Here is a 17,667-nt window from a genome sequence, read left to right as displayed (position 1 = left end):
TCCAATGTCATTTTGATAGATTCTTTGATCTCGGGCATAAGAAGCCCCAAGAACATTTAATACATTTCCTGCCCCAGAGTTAGAATCAGTCACTTCTCCAGGGATCCCTGATTCCTTTTAGTGGGAACTAGTATTTGGAGGCTACCTGACCGAGGCCCTGGCAGTGCCACCAGATGGTCCTTGCCCTTAGCTTCCTCAGTGGACACACTAAAAACTGTTTTCCAGAAAATGAATGAATCAGACATTTAGATCAGTATCTCCAATTCAAATGAAAGACTACAGGGTTTTCATTTAACTTTTTTTTTTTTGCTTTATTTTAATCTATTTCGTGCTAAAAAGTTTGGTTTCTAACACCTAACATAATTACTCATTTACTTTATCCTAATTATATATGACATCCTACTTCTATATAATGTAATAATGTAATGTTATAGTGTGTGTGTATTTATGTGTTTAGAGGGGAGAGGGTATAGCTTTAAAATAATGTTATCAATATTTAATATGTCTTCCATGGTTCACTTTATCTTTAAAACATATCTCACTAGGGATGTATAGTCAAAAGACAGTTTTTCAAAGTTATTTGAAATCATTTTTCTTCCTGTGGTTATGCTATCAACTTGATACACTGTTAAGTTCATTTATTTCAGTTTGCTTTAGATTTTTAGGTGTTGAATTTTTCCCCTCTTTGTAATTTCAAGTGGCTCTAAAGTGGTAACTGTAATGCAAGGGATATCCAGAGGTTTCATTTCCATCCTTGTTCCCTTCTCCCTGTTTCCCTTCTTCCCATAGAGAATCATTTTAATTAGTACTAGATGTATGTTTGTATTGTTTTAAAAATACATATATTTTTTAAAGATTTACTTATGTATTTTAGAGAGAGGCAGCGCACGTGTAAGAGTAGGGGGGTGGGCAGAGGGAGAGAGAGTCTTCAAGCAGACTCCCCACTGAGCACAGAGCCCAACGCGGGGCTCAATCTCGACCCATGAGATTATGACCTGAGCCGAAACCAAGAATCAGATGCTTAACTGACTGAGCCACCCTGGCACCCCTAAAAATATGTATTAACCATATAAAATGAAAAGCACTCTCCTCCCTTTATCACAAAGGATAGCATACTCTACACTCTTGCACCCTTTGCTCTGGCACTTTACAATGTATCATGGAAATTCTTTCTTTTTTAACTTTGTTAGTTTGATCCTTTGTATCAGACTGGTTTTATATTTGTGTCCTATTTAAGTGTATATTATGAGATATGGCAGTCTGTTCTTAATTGTCCCATAAAATACTGGCAAGTTAGTGACTTCATGGAGTTGTACAAAAAAAGTCTCTTTTTTTTTTCCTTCTCATCATACAATAAATGGCTTATTATTATTTTTTTGTTGTTCTCTCTCTCAGCCTAAAGGAATTCCTGCCCAAAGAATACATCAAGCAGAGAGGAGCTGAAAAGAGAATATTTCAGGTATTGGAAATGTACAGAACTTTATTATTCTCCTCACTCCCTAGCCTCATCTATTAGCATGAGAGGGGCCTCTGCACATGATAGTTTAGTACCCCATACATGTACTCTGCTTATATAATAAATGATTAGTGACTCAAGAGTAAAGAAGCTGACAGTTCTACTTTGGGCAGATTTATTATCTTAATCCATACCTTCCTGCTAAAGGTTACTTAGTCCTTCTGAGAAAAATGTGCCTACATTTAATTTCAAAGGCATTATCTTGATAGTGTCGAAACAAAGTGATTTGCTCTTAAAATGCACTGAAGAAGCAGCTACAAGTAGCTTCTTTGTCCTGATATTTGTTTTTTGAAGCTTAGAATTTGGAAACTGGTGTCTTTTTAAAATTCAGGGTTTTTTCCATAAACGTTGGAGAGTTTTCTCTTCCAGGCAAACCGTAAGAAAAGCCCTATCATCAACTTTGCCATAAAACAATCACTCCAGTGAATCCAAAATATTAAAGTCTTCTTCGGTATTGAAATGTAAATATAAGTTGAAGTAGAAATTTCGTCTGTATAAAATGCACACAGTCTTGTTTCCAAGCACTCTGATGTGCAGGCATCTATATATTCTGCTCTTTGGAAAACCATGTATTTTGGGTGGATGTTAGAATGATACCTCTCCTGGAGAACATTATTTTAGCTCTACTAAATGAATCTACTCATTGGTTCTGAACCTTTGGGGATATGGAGTTCTTCCAAAAAGTCGATTACACTTTGGACCCTGGTCTGCCATGCTACACGGCATGAATTGTTGCCTGTAGGTGTAAAATCTGTAGGGAGTTTGGGCTCCAGTTGCCATTAAGAAGCCCTGCATTCGAGCTTTCTCTGTGCTCTGATCCTCGGTCAGCTGGTACGTGGGTCACAGAGGGGTCTCCAACACAAACGTCAGTGATTGATCATTCATAGCAACTTTATGTGCCATACATTGTAACCACCTCTACCGAGTCCACGTGCTGGCAGAGCTGCAATAACCAGCCCTTGCTGCTGTCACTTGTAGGAGCATAAGAACTGTGGAGAGATGAGCGAAATAGAAGCCAAGGTCAAGTATGTCAAACTCGCCCGATCCCTCCGGACGTATGGTGTGTCCTTTTTTCTGGTGAAGGTAAGTAGGGCAGGGCGTAGGGTGCAGAGGGGGTTTGCTGGCAAGCTTGCTTCGTTGTCCCGACACCCCTAGCATATGCAGAGGTAGCATCCGGCCAGTGGTCACCTGAGTCTAGCCCATGGGACAGACACGAAGTGTGTAAGCCAAAAGGCTAGTGAGTGAGCCTGGCTGCCCGTGGGCCTCCAGGCACTCGTGTCTTGTCCTGGCACGGTCGCTGCTGTAAAGTCACTGAAGGAGTACATTTATGTCTACTTGTCACTTCCCTCTGAAAATGTTTCACTTAAGATTACTAAGAGTGCCCTGGTCTAAGTGAAGGTTGTTGATAACTGCATATACCAAATTGAATGAATGTAGTAAATACGGTACTTACTTTGTATACTTCCAGGTGGGCTTTGGGATTTTCTGTGGCCTTCAGATCTGATTTCATGGGAATTGTTTGCCTTCCTACTAGGAGGAAAGAGGTGGGTCTTTGAAATTCAAGACTGAGGCCCTCGATGGGTGTGTTCTTAGGTGGACTGATTAGCGCTCTCATTGGCTTCTTTCCTTTGTACCTCCTGACCTCACATACTCTATTTTAGTCATCTCACTAATAGGTTTCATTGATTTCCACTTGTTTTGCTGTGACTCTTGGCTTCCTACCTCTTGACCTTGGCCCTGGAAGAAAACTCCACCATGTGAAGTTTCTCATGTTTTTTAAAGCAGAGGAGAATGTTATCAACTGTGCTCAGCTGCCCCCAGGGACAGAAGTCCCAAGGCCAGAGTTGGGGTGCTTTAAGAAGCTTGCTTTCCTCACTGCTAAAGAGAACTAGAGAAGAAGAAAGTTACACTGTCCTCTTGGATGTTTGGGGGTAGAGATGTTTTTCTTGACTCTACTCATTGGAGAAAGCTGCTTCATTTGGGCTGAGGAGCAACAAAGATGTTACACTGAAGAAGGGGATACACTTCGTGCTGATGAGTTACTTAAACCAGACAGCTCTTGGTTTTACACCCAAAAATGCTGGGCCCTTGCAAATGATGAAAGCATAGGTGAATCACTTTGTTTTTCAGAAAATCATTTAGAAGTTGAATTTTTTCACATTTGGTGTGAGCTTTAAACTATCAGTGAATTTTTGAATGGGGCTGATGCCTTGTAGGTACAAATGACTCCATTTCCCTGGAATGACTCTGCTGCCCTAGCTGAGGTGAGCCCGTCTGAACTGTAGTCACCTGCTTTCATCACCCTAGCTCCCCCACCATCACCATGAGCAGATGGTGAGATCTGCTTGTTTTAGAAGTAAAAGCTGCTTTTCATTTATTATTCTGAAGAACAGTAGATGGCAGATGAGTTCCAATACCTCATAGGGACAACAATGAAACAAATTTTGAGCATGTCCAATGCTTTGGTCTCAGTTTCCATGTTTTCTTGAGTTTTTCTATAGTCCTTCATGTATGAAATTCATCTCTTATATTCATATTGTTTTCCATTAATACCATCACACTTGGATGTGCATATAGGTCAGTAAATTTAGGAAAATATGTAGCACACAGAAAACTACATGAAATTAGGAAGAACACTTGAACATCAAGGTCCAGAAAAAATAAAATGTTCTCCAAGGCTAATTTATGGCCTGAGAAAAATTTGTCTACGGCTAGTAGGATAATTCAAGGTAGAGCACAAATCTTCTGGTTATTGCAAGGTCTTGTAGATTTGATTAAATGAAAACTTCTTTTACAAAAGTATTTAAGGCAAAATAAGAAAGTAATGGAAATTTCCTTCCTTCCTCCCTCTCTCCCTTCCTTTCTCCTTTTCTTCTTTTCATGTCTTTATTTTTTTTTTAACTTACATGTCTTTGAAGAAGGACCAGGATCAACTTTCATATACATGTTAGGTATTCAGATTTTGGTTTTCTTTAGTTTTATTTTTTGTCACTTTATGAAAGTGAGCACACTGCCCACTTTAATTTTTTGCTCAGTGGTCATATTTATGTACATTTTATTTTAGAATTTGTTTTGATAGGGGTACTTGGCTGGCTCATTTGGTTGAGCATCTGACTCTTGACCTCAGCTTAGGTTGTGATCTCAGCTCCAGGCTGGGCTAGAGCCTGCTTAGGATTCTCTGTCTCCCTCTCCCTCTGCCCCGCCCCCTCCACTCATGTACACACATGCTCGCTCTCTTAAAAATGAAAATTGATTGTGATAAATAGTTTGCATGACTGCAGTTTGCCCTATTTTCAAAGTAGTACAATGAGAATTCAGGAGTAATTTAATACTATGGATTAATGAACCTCATAAATCAGATCAATAGGTCAAATAAGATGGTCTCATATACAGTGAATTATCTGGAAAAGAAAGAAAACAATTCCATTTACATAGTATCAAAAACAATAAATTACTTAGGAATAAATTTAACCAAGGAAGTAAGATCTATACACTAAAAACTTTAAGACACTGGTGAAAGAAATTAAAGACAATACAAATAAATGGAAAGATATGCCATGTTCATGGATTGGAAATGTTAATATTATTAAATAGTCCATTCACTTAGCATAATTTTCAGCCTACAGATATCTGTACATGCTATAACAATATATAGTCATTTTAATTTTTAGATTTATTTTTAAATTGAGTAAATTGGTCAAGTAAATGTATAAGACATATGTCAACAACATGAAATAACATTTGCGTGTATAGATAAGCACAACCGTTTAGAATATTATGATGAAAAGAGATCCTATACGGAATAGCAGACACACACAAAAATTGTATGGCTAAGGGATAGTAAGATTTTTGAAGGTATAAATAACAGATTTCTCTAGAACCCCAACCTAAAAATACCATTAAGTTGTGAAGGAGTTTCATTGGCATCATTTAGGAATTTAAAAGTGAGTGATTCTAAAAAAAAAAAAAAAAAGTGAGTGATTCTAGCTTCTCATTCAGTACTTATATAGGCTATTAGAAATTTAAGTCAATGAAATTATAACTTATGAAACATTTAGATATTGATGTTGAACACACTTAATCATACCACATGGCCTTAGGACTAATCATAGATATTCTTAGAGTAGTTAGATATATTTACAGGTGCTTCTATCATATTTTCTTCTATATCCATGAACATGTTGACCTAGTATTCAGAGCATTATACTTTGTTGTTATTAAAAAAAAAAAAAGTGCTTGGGTATTGGAGTCAGGAAGATTGGCCTGGCATCCAGGATGGCAACATACCCCTATGTGGGAAATAGCAGAAACTCGTATGACTTTCAGAGACATCCATAGCCTCCCTCAGCCTCAGTTTCTTCATCTGAAAAATTGGAGTGATAATGCCTTACAGAGCTCTAGTGAAGATTAGGTGAGATAATATATGTAAAGAAATGTAATGCCTGGGGGGCGCCTGGGTGGCTCAGTCAATTAAGCGTCTGCCTTCCGCTCAGGTCGTGATCTCAGAGTCCTGGGATTGAGCCCCGCATCGGGTTCCCTGCTCACAGGAAACCTGCTTCTCCCTCTCTTCCCTGCTTGTGCTCTCAATTGCTCTCTCTCTCTCTCTCTCAAATAAATAAATAAAATCTTAAAAAAATATGTAGTGCCTGGAAAGTAAGAATATTTGATAAATTTTAGATTATCCCTAAACCCTTCCCACATCTCCATAATCCCTGGCAACTGAGTCTTCCAACTTGTAATTGGCTTTTATCACCCATGATGTACATACAGCAAGAGTTGGCAAACTTCTCTAGTAAGGTGTCAAATGGTATCTTAGGCTTTGCAGGCCATACTGTTCATCTGTGCCCAAGTGGCCTGAAAGCAACCATAGGCAATATGTAAATGAATGAGCATGGTTAGGTTCCTGTAGAGCTTTATTTATGGGCTCTGAAATTTCAATTTCAGATAATTTTCACATGTCACATAGTATTATTCCTCTTGTGGATTTCTTTTTTCCCCCAACTGCTTAAAAATGGAATATTCACTCTTAGCTCTCAGGCCATAAAAAAGCAGGCAAAAAGCTGGGGTTATAGCACTGGCTGTAGTCTGCTGACTCTGATGTAGAGAATGTCTATAAGCCATTTAATGAATACACAGGGAACAGCTTTATGTGGCAGTATTTTCAGTGGCTAAGAACATAAGCTTTGAAAAGAAACACCTAGATTTGGATTCTGGTTTGCCACTTAGTTTTACCTTAGATAAGTTACTTTACCTTCTAGAAGTCTATGCATGTTTGCTCACCTGTAAAATTGTGCCTTTTTATGAGGTTTAAATTAGATAATAGAGAAAAGGGGACTGTGGCATGTAAGATCTTAATGAATGGAAGCTGTAAATGTCCACAGTCTTCCTCTTATATTGGCTTCTTTTGCGTTTTATCTTGATACACTAATCAAAACCCCCTAAGCAATGGTAAGCCATTTCCTGTGACCTGCAAAGGATCTTGTTTCATTCCAGGAAATTTTTTTTTTTTTTTTTTTAAAGATTTTATTTATTTGTTAACAGAGAGAGAGACCGCAAGAGAGGGAACACAAGCAGGGAGAGTGGGAGAGGGAGAAGCAGGCTTCCCGCCGAGCAGGGAGCCCAATGCGGGACTCGATCCCAGGACCCTGGGATCATGACCTGAGCCGAAGGCAGACGCTTAACGACTGAGCCACCCAGGCGCCCTCATTCCAGGAAATTCTTGTGTAAACCTTCTTTCTCATTTATAAATTTGTCTTTTAACTCTCCCTGTAACCACAGCCAGAGCTCTGAGGTGTGAGAAACCTGGGGAGCTGACCCTCTTCTCCTCTTAATTATAAAAGCATCACAGGGGGGCATTTGGAGCCTCTCAGAATTGAGTTAAGTTGAATAGATGACCAGTTGTTAGAGAAAAATGACTAATGAACAGGATCTTTAACACCGTTTTGCTTTTTTTTTTTTTTTTTTAAGTTTTATTTATTTAAGCAATCTCTACACCCAGCGTGGGGCTTGAACTCACGACCCCCAGATCAAGAGCCACATGCTCCTGCGAATGAGCCAGCCGGGCGCCCCTGACACCATTTTGCTCTTCAGCAGCCATCCCTTTCTGCCATGCCCCTAAAAGAAATAAGTGTACTGATAATACAGCAAAGCACACAAGCCCGCACTTTGGGACCAAGCCAGGGTAGAATTGTAGTGAGCACAGCTGGATCACAGGCTTAGGCCACGTCGAAGTTAGGGGCCTAGAGCCAGAGCCTGCCAAAGCGTACCCTTCACTCACTCACTTCTAAATCTCCCATGTAGGACACAGGTGATGTAAGAATCAGCCAGTCTCCACACCAGTGAGAAGAGCTGGAAGAAGAGCAGGCTTGACCACAGCCAGCCACCAGTTTTTTTGTTTTTTATATTTATTTATTTAAATTCCATTAGCCAACATATAGTATATCATTAGTTTTTGATGTGGCGTTCGGTGATTCATTAGTTGCATTTAACACCCAGTGCTCATCACATCGCGTGCCCTCCTTAATGCCCATCACCCGGCTACCCCATCCCCATACCCCCTTCACCTTCTGCAGCCCTCAGTTTGCTTCCCAGAGTCAAGAGTCTGTCATGGTTTGAAGCCAGAGTAATGGCTGAGATGTGCTTGAAAGGAGGGGTGGGGCTTGTTAATGAACCCTGCCTCCTGTTGGTAGAATGCATTCATTCTCTGGCCTCTAGGTTACGCAAGCTCAAGACATCTTCCAAACAAAACCAACCTAATGAGGACCACCTAGAGAGAAATTTCTACAGAACAGCGGCAGCTACAATGTCTGTGTGTGTGTCTGTGCTTGAGAGACAGGACTTCACGGGGCCTGCCTTGCCTGCTTGCTTCACTCGTGTCTGTTGCTGAAGTTGGCAAGGCTGGGTGTAGGGTGGACTGAGATGTGTGGGATAAGGGGAGAAGGAGGAAGCCTCTCCCAACATGCAGGCCCTACCGCTGTGGGTCTAAGGCAGGTCTCCATGGGGAAGAACCAGGGTGGCTAGCCCTGAGCTGAGCCTTTCACTCTTTTAACTTTCTCCAGCTGCTCTGCATTTTGGGGGTAGGCCCTGAAATCATTTGATCCCCTTGACAGTGGTCTCTGTTGCTAGGTTTCAGCATATTCTGCGTTTCTTCTGTCCCCCGTCCCTAATCCTGATCTTCCGATGGAATGCCCACTGTAAATTGTTAGCATGTTCCCTGTGACTCCCTCACCTGTGTCCAGAATGAGCTCAGCAAGAGCCGGGGCAGTCCGTCATAATTCAGTGTTCCCTCACCCCAAAGCCCCTTGCCCGCCGGGAGGTGCAGATGGAAAAGGCTGAAGGCAACAGCTGCAAACCATATTTTATTTCAGATCCCCTTCCGGGTGCCAGCAGCTGGGCCCGTGCCAAGCCTGGGTGGTTAATGGCCTAGAACCTCTTCGCCTAAAGGTCTGTGTGGCTCCTGAAGACAAGTTGGACTACCTGGCATTGTCCAGCCTGCATCGATTTCACCCCTTGCGGAACCGGCCTCTCTTTACAAAGAATCTGTCTCTTCTCAGTGGTTTCTTTAAGGCCTGGGAGGTTCTTCCACTGCCATATTCCCCTTGTCAGACGCCCACGCAGATTCCCGATCCTGTTCTCTCCTCCTCCTGGGAGGAAGCTGGAGGTGTGCCCTGACCTTCACCGTCGGATGGCTTATGAATTGCCCATGGGGGCCAGCGGTGATTTCTGTGTTCTCTGACTGCTTTCCCCAGAGTAGGGTACACGGTGGGAGACAGTCTGCTTTTGAAGTCAGAGACGTTTTCGAGCTGCTCAGATTTGTGTTCCAGTCATGGCTTTACCACTCACTACTGTTTGCCTTGGATGAGTTGCTGGTCTCTCCATTTGCAAAATGATACCAACATTTGAGGGATGCTCTGAAAATTAGTAGGTGATATTTATTAAGTACCTAGCACATTTGTGTTATTTTAAAATTGCCTATCCCCTTGTATACATTCATATTTGTGTGTGCTAATTTGTATGTATTCCTCTGAGAATAATGATTTAGGCATTGTAGGTTTCAACAAATATTTGGGAAGATTTTTTTTTCCTGATAACAATAGGAATAGTTTTGTTGTTGTTCTTGTTGTTGTTTTTTGTAGAGAAGGAAAGAAAGAGAAAAAAGGGGAGGGGGCAGAGGGAGAGGGAGAGATAGAATCTTAAGCAGGTTCCACACCCAGCACAGAGCCTGACTCCCGGGGTTCAATCTCACAGCCGTGAGATCATGACCGAAACCAAGAATTGGATGCTTTAACTGACTGAGCCACCCAGGCACCCCAGAAATAGATTTTTTAAGTGAAATTTGGGGAATAAGGAGAAGCACAAGAAAATAATACAAATCACTTGAGATGATCATTATCACCATTTTATCATGTAATGAAACTTTTATTTTTAAAAATTTGTTTTGAATTTTATTTAAAATTTTTACTTTTAAAATTTTATTTCATGTAGGGTTAAGCTCTACAGATGGTTTTTATTTTATGCTACATTGCAAATTTGTTGCCGTGAATCCAATTGTTTTCCAATCATAGGGTTTTTAATGGTTCTAGAAAGTCTGTTACTTGGGTATACCCTAATTTACTTAAGAGCTCCCCTGTCCTTGAAAATTTTGGTTGTTTCCAGTTTTTCACTATGACAAACTGTAGTTACACATAATCTTCTCACATATTTAGAACTTCTTTTTGAGTAACTTTTTTTTTATTAAAATTCAATTAGCCAACATATAGTACATCATTAGTTTCAGATGTAGTGTTCAATAATTCATCAGTTGCATATAAACACCCAGTGCTCATCACTTCATGTGCCCTCCTTAATGCTCATTTGAATAACTTTCTAAAAACAAGCTGTGTCAAAAGGGGGAACATTTTTATTGTTTTTATTTTCATTTTTTTAAAGATTTTGTTTACTTATTTGAGAGAGAGGGAGAGCACAGAGAGAGAGGGAGAGGGAGAAGCAGACTCCCTGCTGAGCAGAGAGCCCGATGTGGGACATGATCCAGGACCCTGGGATCACGACCTGAGCTGAAGGCAGACGCTTAACCAACTGAGCTGCCCAGGCACCCAAAAGGGGGGACATTTTTATAGCTTTGGATCAGTATTGAAGCATTTTCTTCCATAAATGTTTTGCCACATTAAATTCCCCTCCATAGTGATCCTCTTTCATACCTTCTTCAATTCTGAGTATTAATTAAGAAAAACTCTCCATTTTATTAAGTGAAAATCTAATTGCTTGCTTTTTACTTGTTGTTTTAATTTTTTTTCCTTAAGTTTTCATTTTAATCACCTGGTGTTAATCACAATAAGGGCATTCCTTCATCCTCATCACCTATTTTCACCTGTCCTCCCACCCATCTCCCCTCTGGTAACCATCAATTTGTTCTCTATAGTTAAAAGTCTGTTTCTTGGTTTGTCTCTTTTTTCCCCCCTTTTGCCCATTTGTTTTGTTTCTTAAATTCCACATAGGAGTGAAATCATATGGTATTTGTCTTCCTCTGACAGACTTATTTCACTTAACATAATACTCTCTAGTTCCATCCTGCAAATGGCAAGATTTTGTTGCTTTTTATGGCTGAAAAATATTCCATTTGTGTGTTTATATATATATATATATATATATATATATTTATATATTTATATGTATATGTGTATACACGACATCCTCTTTTTTTTTTTTTTTTTTAAGATTTTATTTTATTTATTTGAGAGAGAGACTGAGATAGAGAGAGCATGAGAGGGGGGAGGGTCAGAGGCAGAGGGAGAAGCAGACTCCCTGCTGAGCAGGGAGCCCGATGTGGGACTCGATCCCGGGACTCCAGGATCATGACCTGAGCCGAAGGCAGTCGCTTAACCAACTGAGCCACCCAGGCGCCCCACATGACATCCTCTTTATCCATTCATCAGTTGATGGACACTTGGGCTGTTGCCATATCTAGGCTTTGGAAATAATGCTGCTATAAATGTAGGTGTATATGTAGCCCTTTGAATTAGTGTTTTTGTATTCTTTGGGTAAATACCCAGTAGTGCAATTGCTGGATCTTAGGGTAGTTCTATTTTTAAATTTTTGAGGAATCTCCATACTGTTTTCCACGGTGGCTGCACCAATTTGCATTCCCAGCAACAGTGCAAGAGGGTTATTTTTTCTCCACATCCTTGCCAGCACCTGTTGTTTCTTGTGTTTTTGATTTTAACCATTCTGACTGGTATGAGGTGATATTTTCATTGTAGTTTTGATTTGCTTTGGTTGATGAGCATCTTTTCATGTGTCTGTTGGCCATCTGTATGTCTTCTTTGGGGAACTCTCTGTTCATGTCTTCTGCCCATTTTTTAACTGGAATATTTGTTTTTTGTTTGTTCAGTTTTATAAGTTCTTTTTATATTTTGGATACTAACCCTTTATCAGATATGTCACTTGCAAATATCTTCGCCCATTCCATGGATTGTCTTTTAGTTTTGTTGATTGTTTCCTTTGCTGTGCAGAAGTTTTTTATTTTGCTGTAGTCCCAGTAGTTTATTGTTGCTTTTGTTTCCCTTGCCTCAGGGGAATATCTAGAAAAAAGTTACTACGGTCAATGTCAGAGAAATTATTGCCTGTGCTGTCTTCTAGAATTTTTATGGTTTAAGTCTCACATTTAGGTCTTTAATCCATTGTGAATTGATTTTTGTGTATGTGTAAGAAAGTGGTCTAGTTTCATTCTTTGGCATGTTGCTGCCCAGTTTTCCCAACACCATTTATTGAAGAGACTGTGTTTTTCCCATTGGATATTCTTTCCTGCTTTGTTGAAGATTAGTTGACCATATAATGGTGGGCTTATTTCTGGATTTTCTGTTCTATTCCATTGATTTATGTGTCTGTTTTTATGCCAGTACCATACTGTTTTAGTTACTACAGCTTTGTAATATAACTTGAAGTTCAGAATTGTGATTCTTCCAGCTTAGCTTTGCTTTGGGTATTTGGGGTGTTGTGTGGTTCCATAGAAATTTTAGGATTATTTGTTCTAGCTCTAAAAAATCCTGTTGGTATTTTGGTAGGGATTGCATTGAATGTATAGACAGCTTTGGGTAGTATAGACATTTTAACAATATCTCTTCTTCCAACCCATGAGCATGGAATGTCTTTCCATTTCTTTGTGTCTTCAATTTCTTTCATCAGTGTTTTACAGTTTTCAGAATATAGGTCTTTCACCTCTTTGGTTAGGTTTATTCCTAGGTATTTTACTATTTTTGGTGCAACTGTAAATGAGATTGTTTTCTTAATTTCTCTTTTACTGCTTCGTTATTGGTATAGAGAAATGCAATGGATTTCTGTACATTGAATTTATCAGTTCTAGCAGTTTTTGCTAGAGTCTTTCAGGTTTTCTATGACAGATGACATGAGTATCATGTCATCTGCAAATAGTGAAAGTTTTACTTCTTCCTTACCAGTTTAGGTGCTTTTTATTTCCTTTTGTTGTCTGATTGCTGTGGCTAGTACTGGCTAGGACTTCTAGTACATGTTGAATAAAAGTGATGAGGGTGGACATCCTTGTCTTGTTCCTGACCCTAGGGGAAATTCTTTTATTTTTTTCCCATTGAGGATGACATTAGCTGTGGGCTTTTCATCTATGGCCTTTATTATGTTGAGATATGTTCCCTCTGAACCTATTTTGATGAGGGTTTTTATCATGAATGGATGTCGTATTTTATCACATGCTTTTTCTGCATCTGATGAAATGATCATGTGGTTCTTACCCTTTCTTTATTGACGTGATGTATCATGTTAATTGATTTGCGATTACTGAACCACTCCTTGCAGCCCAGGAATAAATCCCACTTGGTGTCAGGGAATTTTTGTAATGTATTGTTGGTTTTGGTTTGCTAACATTTTGTTGAGGATTTTTGCATCAGTGTTCATCAGAGATATATGTTATTTCTCCTTTCTCGTTTGTGATTTTATTTATTTGGGTCCTTTCTCCATTTTTCTTGATAAATCTGGTTAGCGGTTTATCAATTTTATTGATTTTTTTCAAAGAACCAGCTCCTGGTTTCATTGATTTGTTCTATTTTTTGTTTCTGTATCATTTATTTCTGCTTTAATCTTTGTTATTTCCTTCCTTCTGCTGGTTTTAGGGTTTGTTTCTTTTTCTTTTTCTAGCTCCTTCAGGTGTAAGGGTTAGGCTATTTGAGACTTTTCTTGCTTCTTAAGATACTCCTGTATGCTTCCCTCTTAGAACCACTTTTGCTGCATACCAGAGATTTTGAACCATTGTATTTTCATTTTCATTTGCTTCCATGTACATTTTTATTTCTTCTTTAATTTCCTGGCTGATCTATTCATTGTTTACTAGTATGTTCTTTAACCTCCATGTATTTGTGGTCTTTCCAGAGTTTTTCTTGTGGTTGACTCTAAGTTTCACAGCATTGTGGTCAGAAAAGATGCATGGTTTGACTTCGATCTTCTTGAACTTGTTGAGACTTGTTCTGTGGCCAAATATGTGCCCTATTCTGGAGAATGTTCCATGTGCCCTTGAAAAGAATGTGTATTCTGCTGTTTTAGGATGGAATATTATGAATTTATCTGTTAAATCCATCTGGCCCAGTGGGTTGTTCAAAGCCATTGTTTTCTTGTTGATTTTCTGGTTAGGTGATGTGTCCACTGATGTAAATGGGGTGTTAAAGTCTCCTACTGTTATTATCAATTAGTTCCTTTATGTTTGTTATTAACTGTTTTGTGTATTTGGGTGCTCCTATGTTGGTTGCATAAATATTTATAATTGTTATATCTTTTTTTTAAAAGATTTTATTTATTTGACAGAGAGAAAGATAGCAAGAGCAGGAACACAAGCAGGGAAAGTAGGGGAGGGAGAAGCAGGCTTCCCGCTGAGCAGGGAGCCCGACGTGGGGCTCGATCCAAGGACCCTGGGATCATGACCTGAGCCGAAGGCAGACACTTAACGACTGAGCCAGCCAGGAGCCCCTAATTGTTAGATCTTCTTGTTGGATTGTTCCCCATATTATTATGCAGTCTCCTTCTTTGTCTCTTTTAACAGCCTTTGTTTTAAAGTCTATTTTGTCTGATATAAGTATTGGTACTCTGGCTTTCTTTTGACATCCATTTGCATGGTAAATGATTCTTCATCCTCTCTTTCAATCTGCAAGTGTCTTGAGGTCTAAAAGGAGTCTCTTGTAGGCAGCATATAGATGTCTATTGTTTTTTTTATTCATTCTGTCACCCCATGTCTTTTGATTGGAGCATTTAGTCCATTTTCACTCAAGGTAATTCTTAACAGGTTTGTATTTATTGCCATTTTATCACTTGTTTTGGGGTTGTTTCTGAAGATTTTCTCTGATCCTTTCTTATCTTCAATTCTTTGCTGCTTTTCTTTTCTTTGGTGATACATTTGAATTTCTCTTTATTCTTTGCATATTTATTAGTGGTTTTTGATTTGTGGTTACCATTAGATTTGTATAAAACCTCTTCTGCATATAGCAGTCTATATTAAATTAATGGTCATTTAAGTTTGAACCCATTCTTTACTCTTCTCCTTCCCACGTTTTAGGTATATGGTGTCCTACTTCACATACTTTTATTTTGTAAGTTCCTTGACTGATTTTTACAGAAATACTCATTTTTAATGCTTTTGTGTTTCCTGCCTTCATACTGTCATTTTTGGTCTTTCATTTCCACTCAAAGAATCCTTTTTAATATTTCTTGCAGGGCTAATTTAGTGATCATGAACTCCTTTATTTTTTGTTGGTCTGTGAAGCTCTTTATTCTCCTTCTATTCTGAATGATAATCTTGCTGGATAGAGCATTCTTGGCTGTAGGTTTTTTCTACTCAGCACTTTGAATATATCATGTCACTCCTTTCTGGCTTGGAAAGTTTCTGCTGAAAAATCTGCAGGTTTCCTTTGTATGTAACCCTCTTCTTTTGTCTTGCTTCTTTTAATATTTTTTTCTTTATCACTGTATTTTGCCATTTTAATTATAATACGTCTTGGTGTGGATCTGCTTTTGTTGATTTTGTTGGGGGTTCTCTCTTCCTCCTGGATCTGTGTATCTGTGTCCTTCCCCCAAGAGTAGGGAAGTTTTCAGCTATTATTTCTTCAAATAAATTCTCTTCCCTCTTTTCTATTTTTCTGGGACTCCTGTAATATGAATGTTATTATGTTTGATGGAGTCACTGAGTTCCCTAAGTCTGTTCTCATTTTGCATAATTATTTTTCCTCTCTTTTGTTCAGTTCAATTACTTTCCATTACTCTGTCTTCTAGGTCATTAATTCATTCCTCTGCTTCTTCCAGCCTGCTATTCATTCCATCAAGCTTATTCTCATTTTGTTTATTGAGCCCTTGATCTCTGCTATATTAGTCTTCATCTCTTTGTTAATGATCTTACTGATATTGTCCACTCTTTTCTCATGTCCACTGAGTATCTTTATGCTCATTGCTTTAAATTCTCTGGCTATGGCCTTGTCCTGTTCTTTCATTTGGGACAAATTGTTCTGTCTTCTCATTTTATCTGTCTCTGGGTGTTAGGAATGTCAGCTGTGTCTCCTATTCTTGAGGGTAATGGCTTTATGAAGAAGAGGTCCTGTAGTGCTCTGCATTATAGTGTCCTCTGTTCCCTAGGGCCTGGTCCTTCCAAGAGTGTCTCCAATGTGTGCTGTGTGCACTCTGCGGTTGGGTCCTAGCCACTTTATCCTACAGGCCAGTAGTCTGCAGAGGCTGTCTGCTGGTTGTGGGCAGTTTTTGGTCCTTCACATGAGTGTGGTATGTTTTAACTAGGTGTGCTCTAATTTGCTTGTTAAATGACACCTGTCGGGGCGCCTGGGTGGCTCAGTCGTTAAGCATCTGCCTTCGGCTCGGGTCGTGATCCCAGGGTCCTGGGTTCGAGCCCCGCATCGGGCTCCCTGCTCAGCGGGAGGCTTGCTTTTCCCTCTCCCACTCCCCCTGCTTGTGTTCCCTCTCTTGCTGTGTCTCTGTCAAATAAATAAATAAGATCTTTAAAAAAATTTTTTAAAAAATGATAGCTGTCACCACCACCACCAGAACCAAGGCCCTGCAAAACTCCCGGGTCAGGAGATGTGGTATGGTTAGGGGTTTGCATCTGTCTTCTGGGGGCAAGGGACCTACTCTCCTGGGTCCGAAGCAAGTGTTACTAGGAAGGGTGGTTCCACCAATGTGTGGGGCGTGTGGGGGGAGGGAGCTGGGCTTGCTGTAAGCAAGTTAGGTAGCAAGTGTTGATGCTACACTGTTCCCACAGGTGGCACTGTGCTTATGCTGAGCGTCATGGGAGGGAAATGGTATCAGCCAGCTCTTTTGTTTCCATAGGCGTCTCTTTATGAACACTGCCTCTCTGGGATGTGCTCTGAGATGAGCAGCTAACTTCCCCACTGTGTACCCCAGCTATTTCCATGCTGTATGTCCATGTCCTTTTTGCCATGCCTTCCCTCCAAGATCAGCCCCAGTGCCCTTGAGACTCTTCCATCCACTCCCATTGACCTTTAAAGCTCCAGGCTTTAAGCTCCACTGGTTACAAGAACTCATGAAATTTGGCCCCTTTCTCTTTCCAAGGCAATTGCTATGGGGATTCTTTTTCCCCACGTGGTCCCCTGTGTGCTAGTCTGTCTCTAACCCTTCTCTGCAGTCACCCCTCCCTCCCTAGCACAGTGACCATCATTTGTTTCTCTCCCAACCTGCATCTCCACACCTCCTACCTTCTTTTTTTGTGGCCTCTTCTCTACCTTTAGTTGTAGAGTTTGTTCTGCCAGTCTTCAAGTGAATTTTGGGGGTATTTATGATGATCTGATAGTTATCTACTTCTATTTGTGGGATGAGGCAAGCCTAGGGTCCTCCTACTCCATTGCTATCTTCTCCTTGCTCCCCCTCAAATGAAAGGCTGCTTCATTATTGTAAACACATTTTCTGTTTGTGTTCTTTGCCAGTTACTTTTGTCGATCTATGGTAAACTTCCACACATACAGTATATAAAGTCACTATCATAATTGTTTTAAGTATTTATCCCTAGTCATTTGCTTAATTTTGTTTACAGTGAGGTTTCTTTCTTTTTCTCCTATTTTCCCTGTTTTTCAGATGTATCAAAGTCTATGTAGTTAAAGATGTTGATCTTTCCCTTTATAAAT

The 17,667-nt window shown here is 39.7% G+C and overlaps 1 protein-coding gene across 11 annotated transcripts in view; it reads left to right on the top strand.

The window, feature by feature from the left end:
* Window positions 1-17,667, top strand: part of TLN2 (talin 2) — a 420,448-nt gene that overhangs the window by 248,088 nt on the left and 154,693 nt on the right. For all 11 annotated transcript variants that reach the window (XM_078079262.1, XM_036081097.2, XM_078079259.1 and 8 more), the window contains 2 exons: window positions 1,396-1,459; window positions 2,495-2,599. In XM_078079262.1, the coding sequence (XP_077935388.1) occupies window positions 1,396-1,459; window positions 2,495-2,599 (169 nt within the window). The remainder of the gene's footprint in view (window positions 1-1,395; window positions 1,460-2,494; window positions 2,600-17,667) is intronic.

Source organism: Halichoerus grypus, chromosome 8 (genome assembly GCF_964656455.1).
Source record: "Halichoerus grypus chromosome 8, mHalGry1.hap1.1, whole genome shotgun sequence".
Lineage (NCBI taxonomy): Eukaryota > Metazoa > Chordata > Mammalia > Carnivora > Phocidae > Halichoerus > Halichoerus grypus.
The sequence above is the reverse complement of the archived record's forward strand: the minus strand, read 5'-3'. Positions and strand labels throughout refer to the sequence as shown.